Raw genomic sequence first — 24,412 nt, forward strand, 5'->3', positions numbered from 1 at the left:
ACATCTCACAAATCATATCCAGGCATGAGAATAGGTGAAGAATCACCACATAGTCATCTTTTCTGGAAAACTCATTCAAAGTGGAACAGAAACAGTGGTTTCGTGCTCAAACCAAGGCATGTTTACATCCAGAACTAATGCTAAGGAAACAGCCACACTGCTGTCTGAGAGGGGTGCACACCCAGAAATGCATTGGTTTACAGGCAATCAGTGGTTTCACCACAGACCAACCCCTTATTGTGATAAACTGCTTTCCCTGGGACCCATCGGCCCCAGACAGAAGACCCCACCCGGCCATATTCTCATGAAAGCTTCTTTCCTAACACAGGATTGCACAAGTGATTCATTGTGCCTGATTAGCTGGTATTTTGCTCATTGTTCACCTGCAGCTGCTGCTCCATCTTCCCTGTTGCTTGACCAAAGACACCAGCTACTTTCTCCCAGCCAGTTGCTGTATCTCTCCCTGAGTGCATTTGTAGACCCAAGTGAACCTGTATCCACTTCACTTTCTTCTCTGACAGGAAGTACAGGTAGGATCCCTGCAGTCCACAGCTCAGAATCACTCCTGGATTTTGGTCTGTATGTCCTGGACTCACCCAACCTAGTCACACTGCTCATCCTAAAATAAATTAGATTGGCATAACAGCAATGTTTCTAATCACAGAATTTGTTTCTAGGGTTAGAGCATTATAGAGCAAGTAACTACAATAGTAACAGGAATGAATAGTTAAGGCTGATCTCTTAAAGAGTATAATTAGCATTTGCTTCTTCAACAAAACTTCAAGTGACCCAGCCCCTTGGTAAAACAACCCTATGAATAAAATCAAGTACTACTGAGCAGTTGTTGTTCTGGATAGAAAAGCCAACACTAAATGGGTAGTTGTGGAAAGGCAAGGATTGAGCAATTGGCCTTGCATGTAGTTAGCAGCCTGTTGGGGATCAGAAATCATCTTACCTCTCTATGCTTTGGATTTGTTACTTTAAGAAAGAACCAAATTAGCTGGGTGTGATGGTGGGCACCTGTAGTCCCAGCCACTGGGGAGGCTGAGGCAGGAGAATGGTGTGAACCCAGGAGGCGGAGCTTGCAGTGAGCCAAGGTGGCGCCACTGCACTCCAGCCTGGGCGACAGAGCGAGTCTCAAAAAAAAAAAAAAAAGAAAGAAAAAAAGAAAAAAAAGAAAGAACCACTTGAACTATTTCTGTCATCCCTTCTAGCTCTAACATTTTGTTCTGTTTCTTTAGCTCATCTCATTTAAAAAAAAAAAAAACCCACAGAGTAGATTACACTTTAGTGCATTTTACAGGAATGTCCAGATGTCCACTGTGTAGTTGTAGTCATAATATTTTATAAAAGAAAAGTCATCTCAATAATGGCTGGTGAAAGGCACTGTAGGTACTAATTATTTGTAATGGTTATTAATCTTATCATACATCTAGCTGATCAAAAAGAGAGGTGGAGAGATATGGCTAGTACAAAAGCAGACTTTCAAAAAGTCCTTGAAAAACAAAGTGACTTTTACATTCCCATTTCTCCTTTAAAAAAATACTGCATGGGAAGGATTTCAGAAGGTGGTGCTGAGGAAATTGGCTGGGTCATTAAAGGCATATTGACCTACAGAATTCTAAGCATGCTAACTAATAAAATTAATGGTATTGTTCTTTTATAATTAAGGAAAAGTACTTATGAAAGTCTCTCAAATGATTTTATTTTTAAAAGTTGAGCTTTAGTTTAGAAAAACTACATGTTCCCCCTCTAAATGTAAAGAAAACAAAGAGGTATTATAACAAAACTTCTAGAAATACATATAAATCATTGACACTTCCACTGTTAACATTGTTTTAAATCGAAAAAATGCTGTAAGCTCATTGGGGATCTTGTAGGTTATTACGTACAATTTAAAAACTTACCTTGTAGTCAATCAAAAATATATCTTTTCTTAGAATCAGAAATCTTATAATGCATATATAACAAGGAGGAATCTTAAGAATATGCATATTTTCTATGTTCCATGGCTCGTGCGTATGAAGATATCTTATCTAACTTAGGTGAGTAGATATCAATAGGATCAGAAAGGAGAATGGAAGGGAGAACATTGAAATGAGAAAAGGGCAAGACAGAAGAGATAATAGATTTACAATGAAGTGGTGTGGCTGAGGAGAGCAGAGAAAGCTGCAGTGGTCTTTAGAGCCTGTGCTTAGAAAATAGCCCTTCGGCTTCATCTGTCCGCTCACTGTTTCATTTGTGTATTGATTTGTTTATTCACCAAATATTTATTGAAAACTCACTTTGTGCTAGGCAAGGTGCTCGGCACGAATGAAATCGATACTGTTCCTGCCCTCATGAGCTCATTATTTTATCACGCTATCGTTCTAGTAGCTACTAACGTCTTATTGGAAAAAATTGATGAAGTGTGTTTGGGATTTCCAAAAAGATCTTCTAACTTAACAGATCCCAAGCACTGAAAAAAAAAAAAATAAGCAAATAAAAACAAACAGGAGCACTTCCTAGGTTTTCCTCCTGGGGAGGTAGAATCTTGCAGAGAAAAATGACCGCCCTTCCCGAAGTTGACCCAGGAAAGTTCACTATGTTTTCACTGTGATGAACACGTGGTGACTGTGCCCATGTCTGAGAGTCTTGGTGAGTGTGTCTGTGCTAGGGGAGGACAAAAGGAAGGGCGAAAGTGACAGAGAAACCAAAGTAACAGCACACAAACAAGTACAGATCAGGCCATGAGCCACAACAGCCAAAAAGTCTTTCAACTGATTGCAAAGGCTTTCCTCTGTTTCTCTTAAGAATTAGCCAGGTCACTTATCATTGTTTTTCTGACCTCTTCCCTGTGTTGCTGATTGCTTGACACAGTGGGTCTAATTATCTCCAGACTCCCAGCCTGTTTTAATGAAGAGGGATGTTTATCTGTGTAAGCAGACAGACTGGTCTGTCCCGTTGGTCCTAAATTTTTTTTCTTGGGAAACCTAGGGATGAAACTGACAGCTGTTAATGGATCAGCCGGAATGTAAACTTTTCATTTCCGGCTTGTTTGTGGCAAGAAATCAACATTTCTTCTCCCTCCTTACTGTGCTTTACCGTGTTGAGCAATTGTCATTTGGAGATTCCTAGCAGTATTTGATTTTCCTGTGAGAATGGCCTCTCTCCCCTCATCGTTGGCTTTGGACTGACAGTAAACTCAGTTACCTAGCTAGCCCCCGTCAAATAACCTAAGGTGGTGCAGACCCTGTCCAGACAAAGGACTATACAGCGTTGAACTTGGCTCATCAGCAACTGGATCCTGGGTCTTTGAATCTCAAACAGTTAACATAAGAAGGAAAGAAATAGTTGAAGTTCTAGTTATCTATTTTTTAATTTATCCCACAAATATTTATTAAGGCTCAGCTTTGCGACAGACACTGTTCTGGATGCTTATATGACAGTAATAAGCAGGACAAAGTTGCTGCTCTCCTGAATTTCGTACTTTAGTTGGTAGAGGGCAATCAAACAAATACAGAAGATAGTTACAGACAGACACAACTGCTATCGAGAAAATAAAATGATGTCGTAAGACTAGGACTAGGAGGTGACATAGAGCAGAGATGTGAAAGATGAGAAGGAACCAGCTTTGGGGCGCTTGCACGGAAATGTGTTGCAGCCAGTGATTCAGTCCTGTCATCACAGAAACATGCTCAAGTAGCACCATTTAAAGACAAACAAACCTCCCTTGACCTCATCTTTTTCTATGCTCCCTTTTGTGAAAACTTCTTCAGAAGAGTGGCTTGTTTTTCCATTCTCTCTTCAATCTTCTCCAATCGAGTATTCATAGACTCTTCCAAAACAGCTTTCATTTGGTCACCACCAACCTCTATCTTGTCCTTAAACAGCAGCATTCTGACCTAACTATTCCTGTTATAAGTCTTGCTTCTTAGTCTCTGGAGTGGTCTTGGTTTCTGCTCATTTCTAAACCTAACTCAGCCTTCTCCTGATTCCATGAGCCCCAATATGCCAACAATCAATTCCTTTTTTCTTTTCTAGTCAGAATTGCTTCCTATTACTTCCTACCAATAAATGCCTAGTTCACACACTTACATTTTTCATATTATTCTTGATTTTTACCCAGGAAACAATTGTTCCACTTACAGCACAATCTCTATTCATTCTTTTGCTTATATACACTGTTTTCCTTTGAATGTTACTACTGTGTTGGTGAGTACCTAATTATGGTTTTCCTAGGATTGATTTACTTTTCTTTACAACATTCACTTCTTGAGAGTAGATCACTTATTTGGAAACATTTATCATTGTCTCGTGCCTATCACAATGCAAGCCATTAGAGATGGGCATGGTTCAAAACAGCCATGGTTTCGAGACATATTTGTTAGGCTGCTATCCTCACCGAGAAGTGTCTTCCAGGTTGTTTCTGCTGTCAGTATGTTTTAAAATATTCTTCATGTCTTTTCTAATGCTTTGCTACTCTAGGTTTTGTGGAATCCATGTTCTTTATTTCCCTAGTTATGTCTCCAATAGCATTTCTTATAAATTTATTAGCTGTAAAATTAAATGTTATTTATCTAAATATTTCATTTAAAAATCATTTTCATATACTTTCAATAAAGAATCTGGTCTGAAGTAAAAACAAACAAGACAGTAGGGAATCCTAAGAAGACATTTCTCAAAAATCATCTTCCAGGATTTTCTCATGGCTTTTTGTCAAATGGATGAAGATGTTTTGATGGCTATTGTTCTATGAAGGATATTTTCAGCCACAAGTAACAGAAAACGTGACTAATAGTAGTTAACTCATAAGGGAATTTGCTGGCTCATGTGCCTAGAAAGTCCAGAAGTTAAAGGTACTTCAAGGTTAATCATTGATATTATCAGCGTGTGGTATCTTTCCATAAACAGTGTGGCTTCTTCTGAGGGCTGGCTTTCCTTGTGGGCATGGAGTGGCTGCCAGCAGAACTGGGACCACAGATGACTTTGTTCATGGCCGGAGATAGAGGCAGAGTTGCTTTCCATGACCTTAGAACAGAAGTCCTATGTTTTATTCTAATTGACTGATCCTAAATAAGTAATCACTGCAACTGAGGACATGTTGACTGGCTTCCATCTGAAAGATATGCCCACCCCAAACCAATCACTGTGACAATGAGAAAGGATCCATCAGAACTCACCCTTAGAGCTGTCAGTGGGATCATTCCCAGGGCTACTACATAGTAGGGAAGGGTGGAATACATATGGGAGCTCTAACACTATCCAATGCAGGTATATATTTGCATATAATTTGTATATAATTCACTTACATTTCTCATTTGATTATTCAACCATAGAAATAATAATGATCATATCTTACTAATATAAGGTGTTGACATATATATGTTTTACATCTTTTTGATATTATCTAGACTGGAAAAATATTCAACAAGATTAATTTACTTTGCAACAATTACGGTTGTTTCTCTCTTTCTTTATTTCTATTCTTTCTTAATGAAGTATAATGTACCAGTAAGGAAAACAAAAACTTAAAGAAAGGGTGAGGAGAACAGTTAAGATTTTAATCTGAAAAATAATTTCAGAATCACTTTCATAGACAAAACTATAAACTTAATAAACAGTAACTAGTTTTATATATATAATTTATTTTCACAATGTAATAATTATATTACTTTCAGAAAATTACCAATCACCTTGTAGTTGTAGCTTAGGAATTATTTTGAAATGTTAATGTCTATTAATGCATTTAACTTATAAATGGTACCCACATTAATCTCTCTATTCCCTCAAATAATGAATCTTTCTTTATATTTACCTTGAGAGAATCAGCAACAAAACAAACATTTTCATCCAACTCCAAAATTCACTGGAACCTTCCTTCCTATTTCAATGTAATTAATTTCATTGGTTATTTTATTTTATCAGCAATTTACCGAACTTTATTAATAGTTTGTGTTGGGCACTCCACTAAGCACTGAATATGTGTTTATGTGTGTGTTTGTGCATGTGTGTGGTGTTTGCACAAATGAAAAGGAATTTAAGAGGTTTCTGGAACCCTTCCTGAAGCCCGTAGAACAAGGAAGGAGAGATTGGAGATTCAGAGTTGAGGTAGAGACTAGAGAGAACAGGGATGCAATAAAGGTACATATCTTGCCTTTACAAAGTGTTAATACCAGGCCACCGAGCAGCAGGAAAAGAGTTCTCAACTCTGAATGCCAGAGTCGGAAAATGATTGACAAGTCACATCTTTAACCTGGAGGTCACATCTTCATCATTATTCTTCACCAAGAGGGTAACACTTTGGAACTCAATGTGAATGTGAGTTAAAAGTCAATGACAAGTAGGAAAAACAATCAGCACCATCTGTACTTATTCAATGCAGGGAATGTGTCGCCATTCTACAAGTATTAATCATCATGCACTATCAGTGTGGTTAATGCCAAAAATGGTGGAGAAACAATTCCTCCTAGAAACTGCCCATTTCAAAACTCAACAGCCATTTGCCTCATAAAAAACATATGGAAACTATTCAAAATTAAGTTTATCTCAACAACTAGGAAGTATAGAGAAATGTTGTATTTGTAGTTTTAATTTTGGGGAGAAAATGAATTGTTAACTGCAATGTAAGGAAAGAACAATTTGATCTTGGAGACGTTTAATGTGTGGCAGGTTAGAAACAAGAAAAAATTATTTTTTTCAGTAGACAAGCTCAAAGAGGCAAACAGTTTTGTCACAGTTCTTGGTTTTAATTAGAAACATTTAATCTATATCACACAGAGAAAAAATGCTCCAAACCTACCTGACACATCTCAACCAGTGAAGCATTGCTTGTCCTTGCAAGATGTTGATGATTACTTTATTTTTCTGTGAGTTTTGTGAAATCCTTGCTGAATCTAAAAGCAATTCAGTAGCATCAAGTCCCAGAAACTAATAAGACAGAGGAACTTGCATACTTTCAATATATCATATTTGTCACTTATCGTTTATAAAGTATTACTTTGGGTATTCTGGATAGAATTAGCAAGAGAAGCTACATGAACAGCAAATCCCAAGATAGGGTAGAAATTACAGGTAAAGTAAAGAAAATAATTCAAAAGAATGAAAGAGGAAAAGCATGGTTTAGTGCCCTAACAAATACCATTCTTAATTTTTAGTCACAATTAATATAGTATTATTTGCTTTTATCGAACTGTTCTAATAAAAACACAATGACATTTGAATTAATTTTTAAATTTTAGTTGCTAGGTAATTTTTGGTGAACTATACTACAAGTATAAAGAATAAAAATCTAACATTTTAAACAAACAGCAGATACATTGCCATACATCCTGCTTCAGAAGCATATTGTTTATATGATAAAAATGTCATATATGTTATTACAAGGATTTACTAACTATTTGTGATTTATCAGATGACTATGACCAGCCTTCCAGGAACCATCTTTCATTCCGTGCTATCAAAACAGACAATTAACAAGTATTTAGCAATAAAATATCTTCCTTGCAATAAGAAAAATATTGACTATAAGACAACTTTTCCAGAGAAAAACCATTCTTTATGTAGTATACATCGGCTGCTTCTTTAATCAAGAGACAGTTGGCTAAAGAAGAGGCTTTCTGAGGCTGCTCCAAGAACAAATGCATCTTCATGATAGAGTGGTTCCCAAAATAAGCTGACATATTTGGCTTCTGTGTGTGGGTATATTGAATTTCCTGAGTGATCCTGCTGTCATTTTACACATGTCACATGCACCAGATCAACAACGCAACCAACTGCCAGCGTAGGTTGTTTCTCAGCACCATGATGGAACTGCTTTTATGTGCCTCTTGATTTACCTAATGACATTAAAGCAAACAAATGAAGGTAAATCTTGCAACAAGGTATCACAGATAACGGATTATCAAAATCTCATAGTTAAAAAAAAAAGGTGAAGCCAACAATTGGGCTCCCTTAGTTGAATTTTGGAGACATAATGGAGATCAAATTGCAAATGAGATGGTAACCTAAGTTATCCCCGGTAGATGTTCAACTTCATAAATGAAATTTTAAAGATCATCTAATAGCTAAACTACATTTCCTGAAGATCTCATATCTTCTGAAACTGATCTTTAAATTCAGATTCAGAAGGTGTCACTGGGATTTATTCTTATTAAAAGAAATACCAAATTTTGCTGCAGGGAAGTCTTTGGAGCAACACCATGTTGCATTAACTTTAATAGAATATTGAGTGTTGGAGTGAAGCTGAGTGTTTAGTTGTAAACTTACCACCTTACTGACTCATTTTAAGATTCAAATGCCTGTTAGATCTTGATATACTGGGAGACTAAGCACCTTATAGAAATTTCTAAAAGATGTTTACTGAAAATATAGTTTTAAAACAACTGTTCTAAAAAAAAATGTTTTCTGGCTCTTTGGTACAGAAGAAACATAAAAGAAAAGCAATTAATCAGATTGTGTAATTTGATATTTCCACCTGACACTAATATTAATGGTTCTCCGGTGGCACTTTATTTGCTGGATATGCAGCTGCCAGGTACAGCATAGTTAATAAACCTAGGCTAAAAATAATTTTATTAGCAAACATTGTGACATATGAAATCTTTCAGATGGAATTAAACATTAAAGTTAATGTAAGGTACTTCATTAAAAGTTACTATACATACATTTGACTTGATACAGGTAAATAATGGTTGAACTATTGACTCAAATGCTTAGCCACTTCATTAAAAATTTCATAAAAATTGTAGGGAAGGTCCACGTATCCCTTTAATTATATATGAAGTTTGGTGCATGTAAGGATTTGTGCATTTGGGTAGAAAACAGATACGTAGCAATCGTCAGATTTTCAAAAGAATATGTATTTTAATACATTTGAAAATTATTCCCTTAAAAGAATATGTTTCTCTAGGGTAATACTTACCCCCATCACCAAATATAATTTGGTTTACAAAATATTGATTTAGTTTATCAGGACTACATCTATTTTACAAAAGAAAGTATAAGAAAAATGACGCTATAAAATGAGAAATATATGTGTATTGAATATGAGGATGAATGGGCTCAGAAACTTAGGAATATCATTAAAATATAGGACTACATCTCAATTTTTATACATAATTTAAGAGCACACGGAAAATAGCAATATAGGTAGAGTTCCTATTTATTGAGCTCTCATAAAGTACAAGATTTAGTGTTCTATTTATATTATTCCATTTAATTCTTACAACTCTGGTAACAATTGTTATGATTATTGCTCCATCTCATATGAAGAAGATGATACTTACAGAAATTTAATAATTTTCTTAAGATCCCACAGCCAGGAGCCAGAATGACTAAGATTCAAATACAGGTCTTTTTGAAGCCAAAATTCATACTTTTCATCTCTATGCTATAAATCTATTGCCTACACACTCCCATCGCTCCAAATATATGTTGGCTATCATAGATCATGAAAGAGGGCTCTCAAGTTCATCCACGGAATATGTCAGAGAAGCCTAATGATCACAATATATCTTTCTGGGAACTAGAGAAGTGGCTATGATTCTCTCTTCCTTTCATCCCACTGCCTCACATCTTTTCAGCAACAGATAGTAATATTACCTCAAACTTCACCTTTTTTTGCAGTCACTTTCTGTTTACTGCAAGGGATGTGGCAACTTAATTCAACAATAATAATTCAAGGGTTGGCTTCTCTTAAAACTCATATTAATTAAAAGGATGTCATTTATATAACAAGTCTGGCTGGTGTTTTTCTGTGTGGTAGATGAAAGAAAATATATTTTTAGAAAAAAATATTTTAGTTGAATTCTTTTAATATTTAAAATTTACATGATGAATTTCAAAGTCTTTTTTAAAATTTTATGTCAATTGAAAAATGCTTTCCAGGGATCCTTGTGTAGGCATATCTTTGGATGTACCCTGAAGGAGTGGAATGAAGATTTAAATTCTTCATGCTGCTTGTGAGTGGCAGAGTTAAATTTCTGTCACAGCGTCTGTGTTTGAATAACTAAATCATGCTGCTTCTCTTAGAGTGTTCTGGAATTTACACACATGACACAACAAAAATCACAAAGATAATGTGTACAGCAACTCTTTTCATGCTTTTTATCAATGAATTTCAAAACAATCCTGCTGAGATTGTTACTAATGAGAAAACTGAAATTCGAAGAGATTTAGTAGGTGCCAGTGCTGGGTGGAATCCCATTGTTCTGATTTCAAACTGTGATTCTTGTTCTCCATTACCGTGCATGGCATATCTGGTCATTCTGAAAGTCATCAAATGGAGAAGGTAGAAGTGAAACCCTGAGTTGTCCACTCTTATGTATTAATCACTTCTCAAGGGAAATCCAGGAAGGCAGTTCTCTTATGTTAAATTATCATCTTACTACTACAGTGTTCTGTAATGAGGACTGGAGATGCTCTAAGTGGATCAGTCCCTGTCTTCTTCCTGAGATGTAGATTCTGTTGAAGTTTGCATTGAAGACAGGTTTATTTCTCTGTACTTAGGAAAAGTAGATTAATTTCTTAACTCCTCCATAGAAAACATAATAAGTTTTAATTTTTTTGAATTGCCAAGGCTAAGAATTCTGTTGATATTTAGCATGGATTTTTGGACTTCTCTTAACTAATCAAAATACAGTGCTGAAAGTTCATACTAGGAAGAAGAATCTGACTTTGGGCCAGAAGGGAAGCAAATAATCTCTTTTGTTTAGAACAAACTGTGTGGTTACTCAAAAGTTGCTTGATTAGGGTACAACTGCAAATGAGGTGATCTATTTCCTCTTCTCCATCCATCTATTTATTTCGGGTTTTCCCCCTTACCCACTTCAGTCTACCACTAACTTTCACCTTTCAAATTCCTGTGTTGTCAACCTCCTTTATGTGAGAATAAAATAGAAATAGCTAAGTATATGGTAGATAAAACCATGAATCTGTTTTGTTCACTACTAAATTCAATATTTTGGGAAAATGTGGAAGCTTACACTTAGTGAATGTATGAATAAAATCCCAATAAGGTGTTACTAATTTAACTCTATCTCTTGGAATAATGGACATTTACAAGAAAAGAAAATAATGTTACTCTCCTTTTCTCAAAGGAATCTCTTTAGGTGATATTTAATGTGGTGAAGGCAGGAGTCAAGGAGTAAAGGAGGTGAAGGTAATGTGGGAAGCAAGAGAGGCTTTCTCCTTTTTCCCTAAATTACAATTTCTAGGTCCCTGACAATGCCTTATAAGCAGGGGGCCAAATAAGACATTCATGGATAATTCCCTTATTTTCATAAAATGGCTTAAATCTTTAACTACTTTCACCCACATTAATACAGAACTGCTGGGAGAAAACTGCTGTTATTCTAGGCGAGGAAACTGAGGTGCTCTCAAATCCTCTCAAGACAAAATAGGGGTGCCTTTATATAATTCCCAGCCCTCCCAGGGAACATTTCCCAGGGGAATTATGCATGCCAGAATTAAAAAGTAAGATATTTATCTTTTATTTTTAACAGAATCTAGATGAGTCAGGACACATAGTAAGCATATTCTCAAACATATATAAATACAAGTGCATGCAAATAAATTGTTATAAAATTTCCAATGTTTATCATGAAATCAAAACAGGAGTGTCCTTAAAAACCTCAGTGCTAGTTGAGGAATAAAATGTTGAGTGTATATCCAATAAGTTCTTTAACAAAAACAAGACACAAATACATCAAATACATCAGGTAATAAGGCAAACAAAATCTCATTACAGAAGATGCTAAGTAAATATAGTTATTTATTCTTCTTCCAACACCACCTATCAGACTAAGAAACTTATAGCTCATCCGCAAGAGCTTTTATCATCTTTCTTTGTCAAAAATAAACAGATGTAAGACCAAATTTCCATTTGGTTACACTAAAATCACCCAATTGCCATACAATATATAATAACTCATAATATGAAATTTCAACATAAATATTTAATCCATGTACTATAAAATAAAAGCTAGAGTCACATTTCTGTATATCGGAAACTTTACATTGTAAACATTGGAGATATTGGAATAATAGAATGGGTATGACAAGAATGGAATTGGTGTGGCAAGAATGAGTATGGCAATGGTTGTAATCAAGGTGTTAGCCAGACCTAGGGTCTCATCTGAAGACACAACTGGGGAAGGATCCACTTATATGACCACATGGCTGTTGGTAGAAATCATTTCCTCATGGGCTGTTGATCATTCCTTGCTGGCTCTTGGCCAGAGGCTATCTTCAGTTCCTTGCCAGGAGGGTCTCTCCAACATGGCAAGTTGTTTCATCAGAGCATGCAAACTAAGAAGGCAACAGAGAGAATCTGCTAACAAGATAGAAGCCATGAGACTTTATAATCTAATCATAGAAGCAATATTCCATTCCCTTTTCCATATTATGCTGGCTGTACAAAGAAGCAAATCACAGGGCTGGCTGATACTCAAGGGCAGGAGACTACAGAAGGTTGTGAATATCAGGTGCTTAAGATCCTTGGGCACCATTTTAGAGGTTGCCCACCATACTGATGCACTTGAAAATGATGTAGAAAATGACAAATATTTTAAAATGGTAAAACTATAGTTTCCGGCAAAGTAATAAGAAAAAATAATGTCTAAGAGCTATTTAAAAACCTCACCTTAAAATATTTTTTAAAACTCAAAAGAGAAATAAAGATGTAAAATACTATATAAAAAGAAATACAAATTAAAACAATATATCATTTTCAGTGTCAAACATTAAACATTTAGTTGATAATATCTATTGTTGGCAAGGGTAAACAGTTACTTCATAATCTACTTATGTGGTTAAACATTTCTGAGGACAATCTGAAAATATCAAGATTCGCATACCCTTTGACTTATCGATAGTACTTTTAGATATTTATTTTACAGAAATAATTAAGCCAAAGTTTAAAGATTGATGTACAAGAATGTTCATTGAAGTGATATGTATACTGCTAGAAAAATTGGCAATTATTTAGTAGTATATCAGGAAGGATTGGCTACATAAAATATGTTATGACAACTATAAAATAAAATATCTTGTTGCTATTAAAAATGATCATGTTTATTATGAAAATATATCTTGATATATTTTTAAATGAAAAGAGCAAACTATCTATATAGAACTACATTATCTATATAGAACTGCATGTGTATATGCTGGTGCGTTGACACCCATAGGTGCAGAGGAAAATGTGTGAAAGGATATCTATCAAAATATTGAGAACGATTATCTTTGACTTGTGCATAACAAATTATCTTTATTTTCTTTATACCTTCTTTATTTTCCAATTTTTTTATCTTGAGCATATTCACATTTCATAATGTTAAAAAGCAATAAAGCTATTTCCAAAATAATCTTTAAAATGATTTCCTCCTATACCCTCATATAGGAATGTTTCAAGCTTTCATTATTATATCTGTTAATTGGAACAATATAGCATCATAAGTTCCTTTCACACTCAATGTATTTTCCTCTTCTGTTGATAAATGGATATGTTCCAAGTCTTGGCAAATTACATTTACTTAAAAAAAATCCCTCCAGAATTCTAATACACACAAATATTTTCTATCAAAATGGAACTGGAAATTAACTGTCAGATTTCTTCTTAACCTGGCTATTTGGGAAGAATAATTCACTGAGGGACCAGCATTGAAGATTTTGATTAGTCAAACAAGAAAATAAATTTTTGGTTCCTATATATAATAATTCACTTATTATTTATTCTTTATATCTTCATTTTGGAACATCCACTAGGTTTGAGGCATTGGGCTAAGTGCTAGCAATGCAACAGTAAATCAGAAACAGTCCGTGCCTGCTCTTACAGCCTAATAAAGACAAATCAAAGAACTTCACTGCTGACGATGTCTCAGAGACCACAGTCTAGAATTCCCCAACCCCCGATTCATGAATCAGAGAAGCAGAGTTTTATACTCCTTTTTTCTTTACCTATATTGATTGATAACAGACCCAAATTCATTTTTCTCAACTATTTTGTCATAGGCAGAACTCTGTGAGGGCCCCCACAATATTTCCCACTGCTGTTACTCCTATGATTCTGTTATATAATATGGCAAAAGGGATATTGCAGACATAATCAAGGTTACTAATCCATTAAGACGGAAAGTTATCTAGCTGGCCTAACCTAATCATACAAGGCCCTTAAAAGCAGAGAGTTACGGCAGACAGTAACAGATGAGAAAGAGAAAATTCAAAATTTGAGAGAGATTTGATGTAAGGAAGGCTCTCTGTTGCTGGGATAGAGGGGGCTATAAGGGAAGGACCTGAGGACATTCCCCAGGAGCTGAGAGCTGTCCCCAGATGACAGCCAGCAAGAAGGTGGGGGCTTCAAGCTGACAACTTGATTTCAGCCTTCACCAGAAAACTCAGGCCATCCCAAACTTCTGGCCTACCAAATTTGGGGTATTTTGTTACATAGCAATAGAAAAGTAATGCACATTTTTTTTCCCCTTTGTATGTCATTCCTGGGGACTAGTTAGCACACTACAGTACAATTGGATCTGAGATTCATGGATTTCAGCTACCTTCTTTATTGTCCCAATGTGGAAACTGAAGTCCAAGGTTTCTAGCCACATTGGCCTTTTTTGTCTTTTTTAATTAATTGATTTATTTTTTATTTTGAAACAATCTCAAACTTCTAGGAAGCTTCCAAGTATAGTACATGTAATTTTTTTTTCAGGAACCATTTGGGTGCACACATTGATGACATGATATACCATCACCTCTAAATATTTCAATGCATTTTTTTTCCTAAACAAGGGCATTCCCCTACCTAATTAAAATTCAACCATCAAAATCAGGAACTTAAAGTTATTTCATCTCTCAGAACTCAGTCAACTTTCACAAAGTACCCAAATAATTTCCTTTAGAGCCAAAGCTCCATTTTGGAGTCACTTATTGTGTTTGGTTAGTCTCCTTCAACTAGGACCAGTTACTCATAGAATCCCTTGACTTTCAGGACCTTGAAACTTGATGATTACAAGCCAATTATTCTGGAGAATTTCCTTCAATTTAGATTGTTCTGATTTTCCTTCATAATAGTTGTATACTTTTGTAGGAATGCTAGAGAAATGATCTCTGCTCTTCTCACTGATTACTATAAAATGGCACACAATTTCATTTTGTACCAATACTAATGATGTTAACTTTGTTAAGGTGGTGTTTGCCAAGGTTCTCCATTGTAAAGTATTATTTTTTTTTCTGTGTAATTAACAAGTACTTGTGGGAAAGTAATTTGAGACTATGTGAATATCCTATTTGTTATCAAATTTTTAATTTATTCATGCCTAGTAATTTGATCAACATAGACTCATGGTTTATTATTTTATGCCATGTTTTATAATCTATTGTTATCATCATTTATTTTTGTACTCAAATTGTCAGAAATTTGGCCAAAAGGAACCTCTTGGAGTTGCTTCAGTGTTATTCTGAAAAGTTCCAAGTCCCTTTATTCTTTCAGCACTTTCTTACTTTCTGATACATCAAGACGTCCTGGAAAATTTGGCCTTTTCTCTGAGGTGTACTGTCTCTTTTTAGTAAAAAGTTATATTTAGAAACCAAGATCTAGACACTTAGTTTACTCATGGCTTTTAGGATGTTGTTGTCCCTAGGAACACTGGCTTTAATGTCTCCAAAATACTGTGCTCTCTGCTTCCGCACGATTTTTGTATATGCTGTTCCCTGTATGTGAATGTCCTTCCTTCTTCACATAATGAACTCTTCCTACTCATCCTTTAGATCAAAGCTTAAATCCTGCTTCTTCAAGGAATCCTTCCTAGATGCCTAGATTGGTTGAGGTCTACACCCATAGCATCATATTCCTTTTGAATCTATAATATAGCAATTATTTAGAAACATACCTCCTCCTCTCTAGACTAATAAACTTTGGAGAACAAAATCTGATTTTGATCAACATGGTATCACTAGTGCTCAGTACAGGTCCTAGCATATAGTAGTTCTGAACAAATATTTATGGAAAGAATAAATGGGTGAGACAGTGAATGAGTGAATGAATAAAACCAGAACTAGACCCCGGGGCTTTCCTAGCTATTCCACAGTGCACACTTAGAACTTTAAATAGTATTCTGTAAATTCTTAGACATATGGCACAATTTTATTCTTTCTGAAAGAAACCTGAATTTTTGCACACTGGATCAAACAATTTTCCACATTATTTTTGAATTTAATTCTTCTTGAAATGGATTCAGACAAAAGTGGAAAACCAAGTGCTCTCTCAGAAGGTCATAACATTTGCCACTGTTGGGTTAATCACTTGGGCTTATTCTCCATTAGATTTGTTTATATTCTGAGTAACTTTGCTAAGTTGTTAGAAAATAAAAAGCTACAGAAGAATATTTAATTTGATTGGGTAATACTAAATCTTCACCACCTCCTGGGTCCCTAATTAAATCTTGTTTTTACATGGTGCCTTGTCCTTGAATATGGGTGGCTCTGAAAGTCTCAGAAAGAGAATTTATGATACAGGAAATCCAAGAACTCACTTTGAAACAATGTGGAAGTCTAATAGTCCTACCATTGTCTCTACAGGAAAGCCAAACATACAATTGTCTTCTTAGCTTGATGCTTTTATGGTTTTTCTCTTGGTTTTGAATCAGACCTAGACTCAACAAAGACCCACCTATGGTTTCTGCCTCTCCCCAGCTGTAACTCCAATAACTGTGCTTGGGCATTATGTCAGACCTTTTGGCATCATTTGAACCGTTTGATTATTGAATTCTGTTGACTTGCTAGAAAGAGAGTGGGGTCAGAAGGGCAGGCCTAAAATGGTTATAGTTCTTTCAGTCCTGAGAGATATATTAGGAGAGTTTTTAGAAGGTTTTTTTTTTCTCATTTTACAGTTTCTGAGATGGACTTCTGAGGCACTTGGTATTTTCTCTTCCATTCATTGTATGCACTGTTTATTATTAAAACCAGAGACTCTCACAGCAACTTACACAATGAAAAATGGTTATTCAAGATTTCCCATTTTGCCTGATTTGCACTGTGGTTTTCTTCATTCTAAGATATCTGGCAGAAGTGAAACTGTTTGTTCTGTTTTGTTTTGTTTTTTAACCTGGTTGAAAAAAACTGCTGGTAGTTCTAAAAAAAACAACACGAGAAATGAAGAACAATATCACATGTGAATTAGGAATCTCTCCTTTGTTCTTGTGAGGCTACAATGAAACAAAGATTCTTAGCCATATTGAGGCTCTTGTAACTTGTTCGATACTTCATGCCAAAAAGTCTATAGTAATTATAAACTCAAGAAAAATTTCTCTACTTTTCAGCTTCTTTCCAGTGACATATTTTCCTCATTCACTTAGTTATGTTTCAGGTGGTTTAGAATTTGATTATGACTCGTATAATGTTATTTTTTAAAGAACATTTGCTATTGCATCACATCTCAAAAATAATTGAAATGGATGCAATTCATGGATGTGGCTTAATTAACTAAGACTTTTCCCTACACCGAGAAAATGACAATGTGGGCTTTACTAAACAAACTAAAATATCCCAACCAAGACAACTCAGTATTCAAAGAATCAAAGGCAAATAATCAAAGCAAGTTTACAAAAGTCTCCTCTAATAAAAAGACTGTTCGAAAATACAATTTTCAGCTTTTAAGTGAAAAAATGCTGAGCTCCTAGGCTCTACCACTTTCTACACAGAAATCCATTTTAATTGTTGTATCACTTCTGAATTTTGGAGGGAAAATTGGCAATGTGTGTGGTATTTCTAGCAAAGGGGAAAAAAAAGGCAATTGGGTTTTTGAACACCATGCCTTCAGTAATGGCCTGGAAGATGGAACTGCAAAAGGACTCTAGGACAATATTTCATTTGTCAAAATGAATGTAGGATATCAGGTCATTCCTAATATTGAGTGATATTCTCCCAGTGGGGCAGAGCGCCTCTCTGTACCAGGCATTAGAAGAGCAGAGCATGCTGACTAGAAGAGACTTGTTGGTGATATTTTAGACTAGTCAAGTGATGGCCTCTGACCACAAAGAACATTGGCTGGGACTCTGTTAAATTATCCAAGGAATTATCAGGTATGTAGTATATTTGTCTGTACAGAAATCCTCTTTAACATCCCAGCAAAAGCTACATAACTTAAAATAATATCCCATGAGTGCCGTATTCCTGGGAGGAATCTAAAATATCTATTTGTCTATTGGGGCGGCCGAGTAGGGGTGATATTATTATAGCAAATGTGTACATTTCTGGCGTAAATATTTACTTAGCTCTGCTTGTCAACAGCTGAGTCGTTTCTCTGTTCTCCCACTTGGAGTCATTTGATACCCAGTGAGGATCATCTCCCTTGGAGGCTGCAGTGTTTATCTTCCAAGCACTAATATTAAAATGTAGCTCTTGATTCAGGCGACGGCGAGCCAGAGGATTTCTGAGCATCATTCCTTCTCTTACTGAGTCTTCCATAGGGACAGTCACCTTTAAAGAGTATAAATCATTGAGCTACCTGTTTCACTGTAAACCACAAGTATCTTCTCTGCCAGATGTGAAAAAGCCAATACGTATTTAAAATCTAAATTTAAAAATATTCATATATTTAGAAAATTTCAATTGTTCTTCTAGCTTTTAAACATGTTCATGAAAAAATTATTTTTTCAAACTATTTACAAAAATGGAAAAATTTAGGAAGTCTACAAAAAGCCTGAAAAAATTATTTCAGTTAAGGTACTTTCTTACATAGAAAATTAAATCACCCTATAGAACTAGAAACTAAAATTTGCTAGCTCTTTTAAGGTGGAAACCATTCTAACCTCAATACCTAGCAATTAGTAAGTGGTTAACAATAGTTTGTTGAATAAATGAGTAGATGTAATATTAACAAAATCAAGGTTGTATTAGATAAAAAATATAATTGAATAATAGTACAATTATCTAATTCTTTAAGTGCTAGATAACATGATTTTGATTTATCCAGTGGTATTTTTAGTGGCTTTACTTTCACCTACAAGAAAGGCATCCTGGGAAATTATTATGATGATTGGTATGAATAATATATAAAATTGTTCCTCTAATCTCTATGTTCATGCTGTACTGGTCTTATCTCTGTCTCACGCGTGTGCTCTCTCTCGCTCTCTCTCCCCTCTTTGCACACACACACAGAGGAAAGACCATGTGAGGACACTGTGAGGAGGCAGCCATCTGTAAGCCAGGAAGAAAGACCTCCTTGCTGACACCTTGATCCTGGACTTCTGGCCTCCAGAAGTGTGGGAAAATAAATTTCTGTTGTTTAAGGCATCCAGCTGGTGATATATTGATAGGAGCCTGGGCTGACAGTAGAATTCCAGAGGGCAGAGCCAACAGCCATAGAGAATTATTGCTAGGCCTTAAGACCTAATTAAGGAATTTCTAACATTTGCCCAGTTAGATTTCAGAATTGTTATGGATCAGAGACTCCTTTGTGCCCACCTCCTTCATTTTCCCTGTTTTTGAAGGAATATTTACAGTGTTTATCCTATACCTGTTTCATCTTTGCATATTGATGTGTGAGAAGGAGAGAACCTGGATTTCTATTTTCACAGGTCTCTATAGGAAGAGAAACTCCATATAAGGAGCTGAACTTTGGATCTAACCCCGAGAAATCTCATCCATACCCGGATCTGACTTAGTTGATGAGACCCTGAACTTTGAGCTGATGCTATAATGACATGAGACTTTGGGGACCTTGGGAGGGAAGGAATGTATTTGGAATGTGAGAGAAAGGTAAATGATTAGAGCCCAAAGTCCAGACTATGGTAGGCACCCTCTAACATGGCCCCAAATGATACCCTCCTCCTAACTTATTGACATACTTCTAAAAAATAGAATATAGAAGAAGCAATGATCTGTCATCTGAGATTAGATTACGAAAAGACTGTGGCTTCTACCTGGGGCTGCTCCCTCAATCACTCTCTAAGGGAAATCTCTTCCATGTTGTAGAGTTTCCCTATGGAGAGAACCATGTGAACAAGAAACTGATGTCTTTGGACAACAGCCAGCGAGGATCTGAGACTGGCCAAGAATTACATAAATGTGTTTGTGGAAGTGGATATTCATCTAGCCCAGCCTCGTATGATTGGAGCTCCAGCCAACAACTTCATGACACCCTTGCAAAGCATCTTGATCCTGAGAAATCCACTTAAACTTTGCCCCAATTCCTGACCCACAACTTTGGAATAATGAATGTCTGATGTTTTTAGCCACTAAGTTTTGGTAATGTTTTTTGCCCTGGAAGCTAACAAATATATTTGTTATCATTGCATCTCTCCTTACAATTTTTTCAATGTACCCTTAAGTTTGCCTCCCTTCCAATATTTGCTTTTACCCTGAGTTTTGGTCTATTAATGTCTTACATTGGCTTATAGTAATTATCTACATAATTATCTATTATTATTTATAGAACATATACTACGTATTACAATACATAGTAGAAAAAAAATTTAGCTTGTTATTATAGAGTATTTTAAGTATATACAAAAGTAAAGTAAACAAACATAATGGACCCCCGTGCACCTATCACCCAGCTTCAACACTTATGGTCAATATTGCTATAGCACAACAATATTGACAAAACAACCTATATTCAATATCATTTCACCTCTATGTTTACCCATTCTTCTCCTTCAGATTATTTTCAAGCAAGCCCCAGACATATCATTTATTCTATAATATTTTTAGTATGTATCATTCTTTAGAAAAACATTTTTAGGTTATGAGTTGACCATATAAATTATATCAAGGGGTATTCTGGCAACAGAGATAAGAACTTCAGAGCAAAGCTGAGTATAGCCATTCTTTAATATTCTTCTACTCAAGGATATGAATAAACTATTCTATAGAAGAAATGAACAGGAATTTTGGGTTAGAGATCAGCAGGCTGAAGAGAGAGGGAAAACAGTTAAAGGAAGAAAGGGAAGTCCAACAGCATGGCAATAGGCTGAAGCCAAAGTCAAATATATAACCAATGATGATTAACTGCAATGAGGATGATTAAGTGACTTTTAAGACCAAGGCTGTCTAACACTGAAGGTTAGATTATATCAAGTATGTTGCCTATTTTATATAATTCTCCTTTAGTCCCCCAAGTCCTTCAGGAAAGTCTGCTATGCACATATTCTGGACTCAGAGGACTTTAGTAGTAAACAGTTTGGACAGTGTAAAGCACAGTGAAATATGGCCTTACAGATCGGAAGTGAACGGCTGAGAAGAACTTTATAATTCAATGGAGCAACAACTAGAAGTCAGAAGTGATCAGAAAAAATGCAAGTGACATCCCCCCACTGATCAAACCCAACGGGAATCAATGTAGCTGTGGGAAAATACGCTAGGCTTCCAATACTATGTGAGAAGATAATTGAATAAATTTTTTGCTTCAATATTAAAGGAAAAGCGACTCTAGGAATCTAGAGAATATGTAATTACTCCAAGAGGCTGCCATTTTGGTTGCACACACAGACACACAGACTTACATACAAATGTACTTCCTGTTGATGAAATCAAGATCAACACTACCACTGAAGCTTATTGTAATATCTATAAGATTGTGATGAATTTTGTAAAAGAAATAAGAAGAGAATCAATTTTACCATCTGGTTTTACTGTCAGTGAACTACCAGATATGATGATGTCCAAATATAAATGGCCCCACTGAGTACATCTGCAGAATACAGATATGGTGTTTTCTCCACTAACTGCTCAAAGTGGGTTATTAAGGATACAAAAATAGAACAAGAATATTATACTCAACTGACATGGAAAAAATAGCTTTTTTTTTTTCTTGAGATGGAGTCTCTCTCTGTCGCTCAGGCTGGAGTGCAGTGTTGCGATCTCAGCTCACTGCAAGCTCCACCTCCCGGGATCACACCATTGTCTTGCCTCCGCCTCCCGAGTAGCTGGGATTACAGGCGCCCACCAGCACGCCCAGCTAATTTTTTTGTTTTGTATTTTTAGTACAGACGGGGTTTCACCGTGTTAGCCAGGATGGTCTCGATATCCTGACCTCATGATCCACCCGTCTCAGCCTCCCAAAGTGCTGGGATTACAGGCATGAGCCACCGCGCCCGGCCTGAAAAAAAAGATAGCTATTAAGTCAAGTCGGTGGATTACAGTTTTGGGGTAAATAAGAATTATATTGGAGAAATTTTTTTACCAGTTGTAGAAAAATTTTGTGGCAAATAAAAACCAATTTACTATGTCTCAAAACTTTTTAAAAAAAAAAAACAGGAATTTTGGTTTCTTTGTTTCATATAATCAAGGCTGCATAAGATGAGAGAATTTTATGTAAGAATTTCCTATCCTGGTTTTAAAAATGTAGCTTTTTTTGGTAACAGCACCCATGATTCACAACTCTACCTACCCATAAAACTGGGAATTTTCGTCTCAATCACCTAACTCACTGTACTGGAGGAAGACTTTATTTTTCTTGGATTTTATTGTCAAACACAGAGGGATAATATTACAGAGCAATTTCCTCTCTATTGCCTACAGCAATGATAAAACCAAAAATGTGTACAAGAGTAAAATGTGGTGTCAATCAAAAAACAATCAATTTTACCATATACAGAGGGTTTTTTAAAATAAAAATATCTTTCTGGTATAAGTATTGACTTGTCCTTGATTTCTGAAAGGAGGGTAGTATTGCAGGATATGGTTGAAGGATAGCCATTATCTCATTTGTCTTTTACAGATGAGCCATTGCAGATTTAGAAGTTATCAATTGCCGTCTCCCAGTAACCCATTGTATTAGTCAGCATTCTTTTACAGGGACAAAACTAATAGGAGATATATATATATACACACATACTATATATATATATATATATAGACACCATATATACACACACATATGTATACACACATATATATATGTGCAATCACAAGGTCCCACAATAGGCTGTCTGCAAGCTGAGGAGCAAGGAGAACCAATCCAAGTCCCCAAACTGAAGAACCTGGAGTTCGATGTTTGAGGGCAGGAAGCATCCAGCATGGAGAAAGATGTAGTCTGGGAGGCTAGGCCCATCTCTCTTTTTTACATATTTTTCTGCCTGCTTTATATTCTCTGGAAGCTGATTAGATTTTGCCCACCAGATTAAGCGTGGATCTGCCTTCCCCAGCACACTGACTCAGTGTGAACCCATACACATACATAATATTCAAATAAAGGCAATAATGAGGTCATAATTACGCCTAACATAATCCAACCATCGTTCGTGCAACTGGAAATGCATCAATCCCCAACCTAAATACTATTACATACAGTTAACAGTACTTAAATGCTGATATGAGGTCAATAAATCTAATGTTACATGATAAATGAAAAGGAAATAAAATGAAGATATTTTCTTAGTAAAGTGTTTACATGCACAAACATGTTTTTAACAAAAGAAGAAGGAAATACTCATGACAGTTACAGTCCTCATTTCTGCAGCTGGTTCACGTGGTTGTAGCTGGTATTGATGACTACCTTCTTCTACTACCCATTCTGTATTCCCTGTGCCGTCAGCAAGCGCCTCAGCAGGTCATGGTTTTTCTCCTGGTGGAGTGACCCAAATCTTCATTCCTGAGAGATCTGAGCCATTTGGAGTCATGCCTGGCTTGTGCTGTTGTACTTTCCCATTTACCTTAATCACAGGGTGTGGTAATATTAAGAGACGCCCTAATGGATCTCCTGTATTCCATGCATACTCTTTCTTACTTCCGTTGTGGAGTAGTAGACTGATTTCGTCTTAATAGTCTGGGTCAGTCATCCCAGCCAACACTGTAACTCCCTTCTTAGCCTGTTGACTTAAAGGTAGGAGGAGCCCAAAGTGTCCAGGTGGCAATCTTAACTTCCAGTTTAATGGAATCATTGTTGCATCTCCTGGTGGCAGCATTCCTCCCTCTGGAACTAAGACTGCTAGGCCAGCAGAACATAATGTCATGGGAACAGGAAGCAAAAATTTTGCTAGTGGATCACTAGGGGTGATGGTGAGTGATGCCACTTCCACCCCTTGATTCCTGGGCCTGTGAATCCTAGCTATGGGAGAAACAGTACCATATATTGGACAGTGATTCAGACCATACATGTTCTTCTGGAGAACTTTGCTCCAGCCCTGCAAAGTATTGTTACCTAGTTGGCATTGTGACTTCAAAATGCCATTCCACCTTTCTATCAATCCAGCTGCTTCAGGATGATGGGGAACATGGTAAGACCAGTGAATTCCATGAGCATGAGCCCATTGCCGCACTTCTTTAGGCAAAAAGTGAGTGCCTTGATCAGAGGCAATACTGGGTGGAATACCATGATGGTGGATAAGGCATTCTTTGAGTCCATGGATGGTAGTCTTGGCAAAAGTGTTGCATGCAGGATAGGCAAACCCATATCCAGAGTAAGTATCTATTCCAGTGAGGTCAAACCTCT

At 36.1% G+C, this 24,412-nt stretch overlaps 2 protein-coding genes across 2 annotated transcripts in view; one reads left to right on the forward strand and one right to left on the reverse strand.

Annotated features, from left to right (window-relative positions):
* The window catches only part of CCDC192 (coiled-coil domain containing 192), a 257,820-nt gene extending 236,614 nt beyond the window's left edge, over nt 1–21,206 (reverse strand). The window contains exon 1 of the mRNA XM_058440533.1: nt 21,197–21,206. The gene's annotated coding sequence lies outside the window, so the exon portion shown is untranslated. The remainder of the gene's footprint in view (nt 1–21,196) is intronic.
* On the forward strand, nt 2–20,239 carry LOC131383776 (uncharacterized). Its single transcript, XM_058440534.1, has 2 exons — nt 2–530; nt 19,954–20,239. The coding sequence occupies exons 1-2, from the start codon at nt 119–121 to the stop codon at nt 20,154–20,156; spliced, it is 615 nt and encodes a 204-aa protein (XP_058296517.1). The 5' UTR covers nt 2–118; the 3' UTR covers nt 20,157–20,239.
* Nucleotides 21,207–24,412: the final 3,206 nt, after the last annotated feature.

Source organism: Hylobates moloch, unplaced genomic scaffold, assembly GCF_009828535.3.
Source record: "Hylobates moloch isolate HMO894 unplaced genomic scaffold, HMol_V3 SCAFFOLD_6, whole genome shotgun sequence".
In the NCBI taxonomy this organism is placed as follows: domain Eukaryota; kingdom Metazoa; phylum Chordata; class Mammalia; order Primates; family Hylobatidae; genus Hylobates; species Hylobates moloch.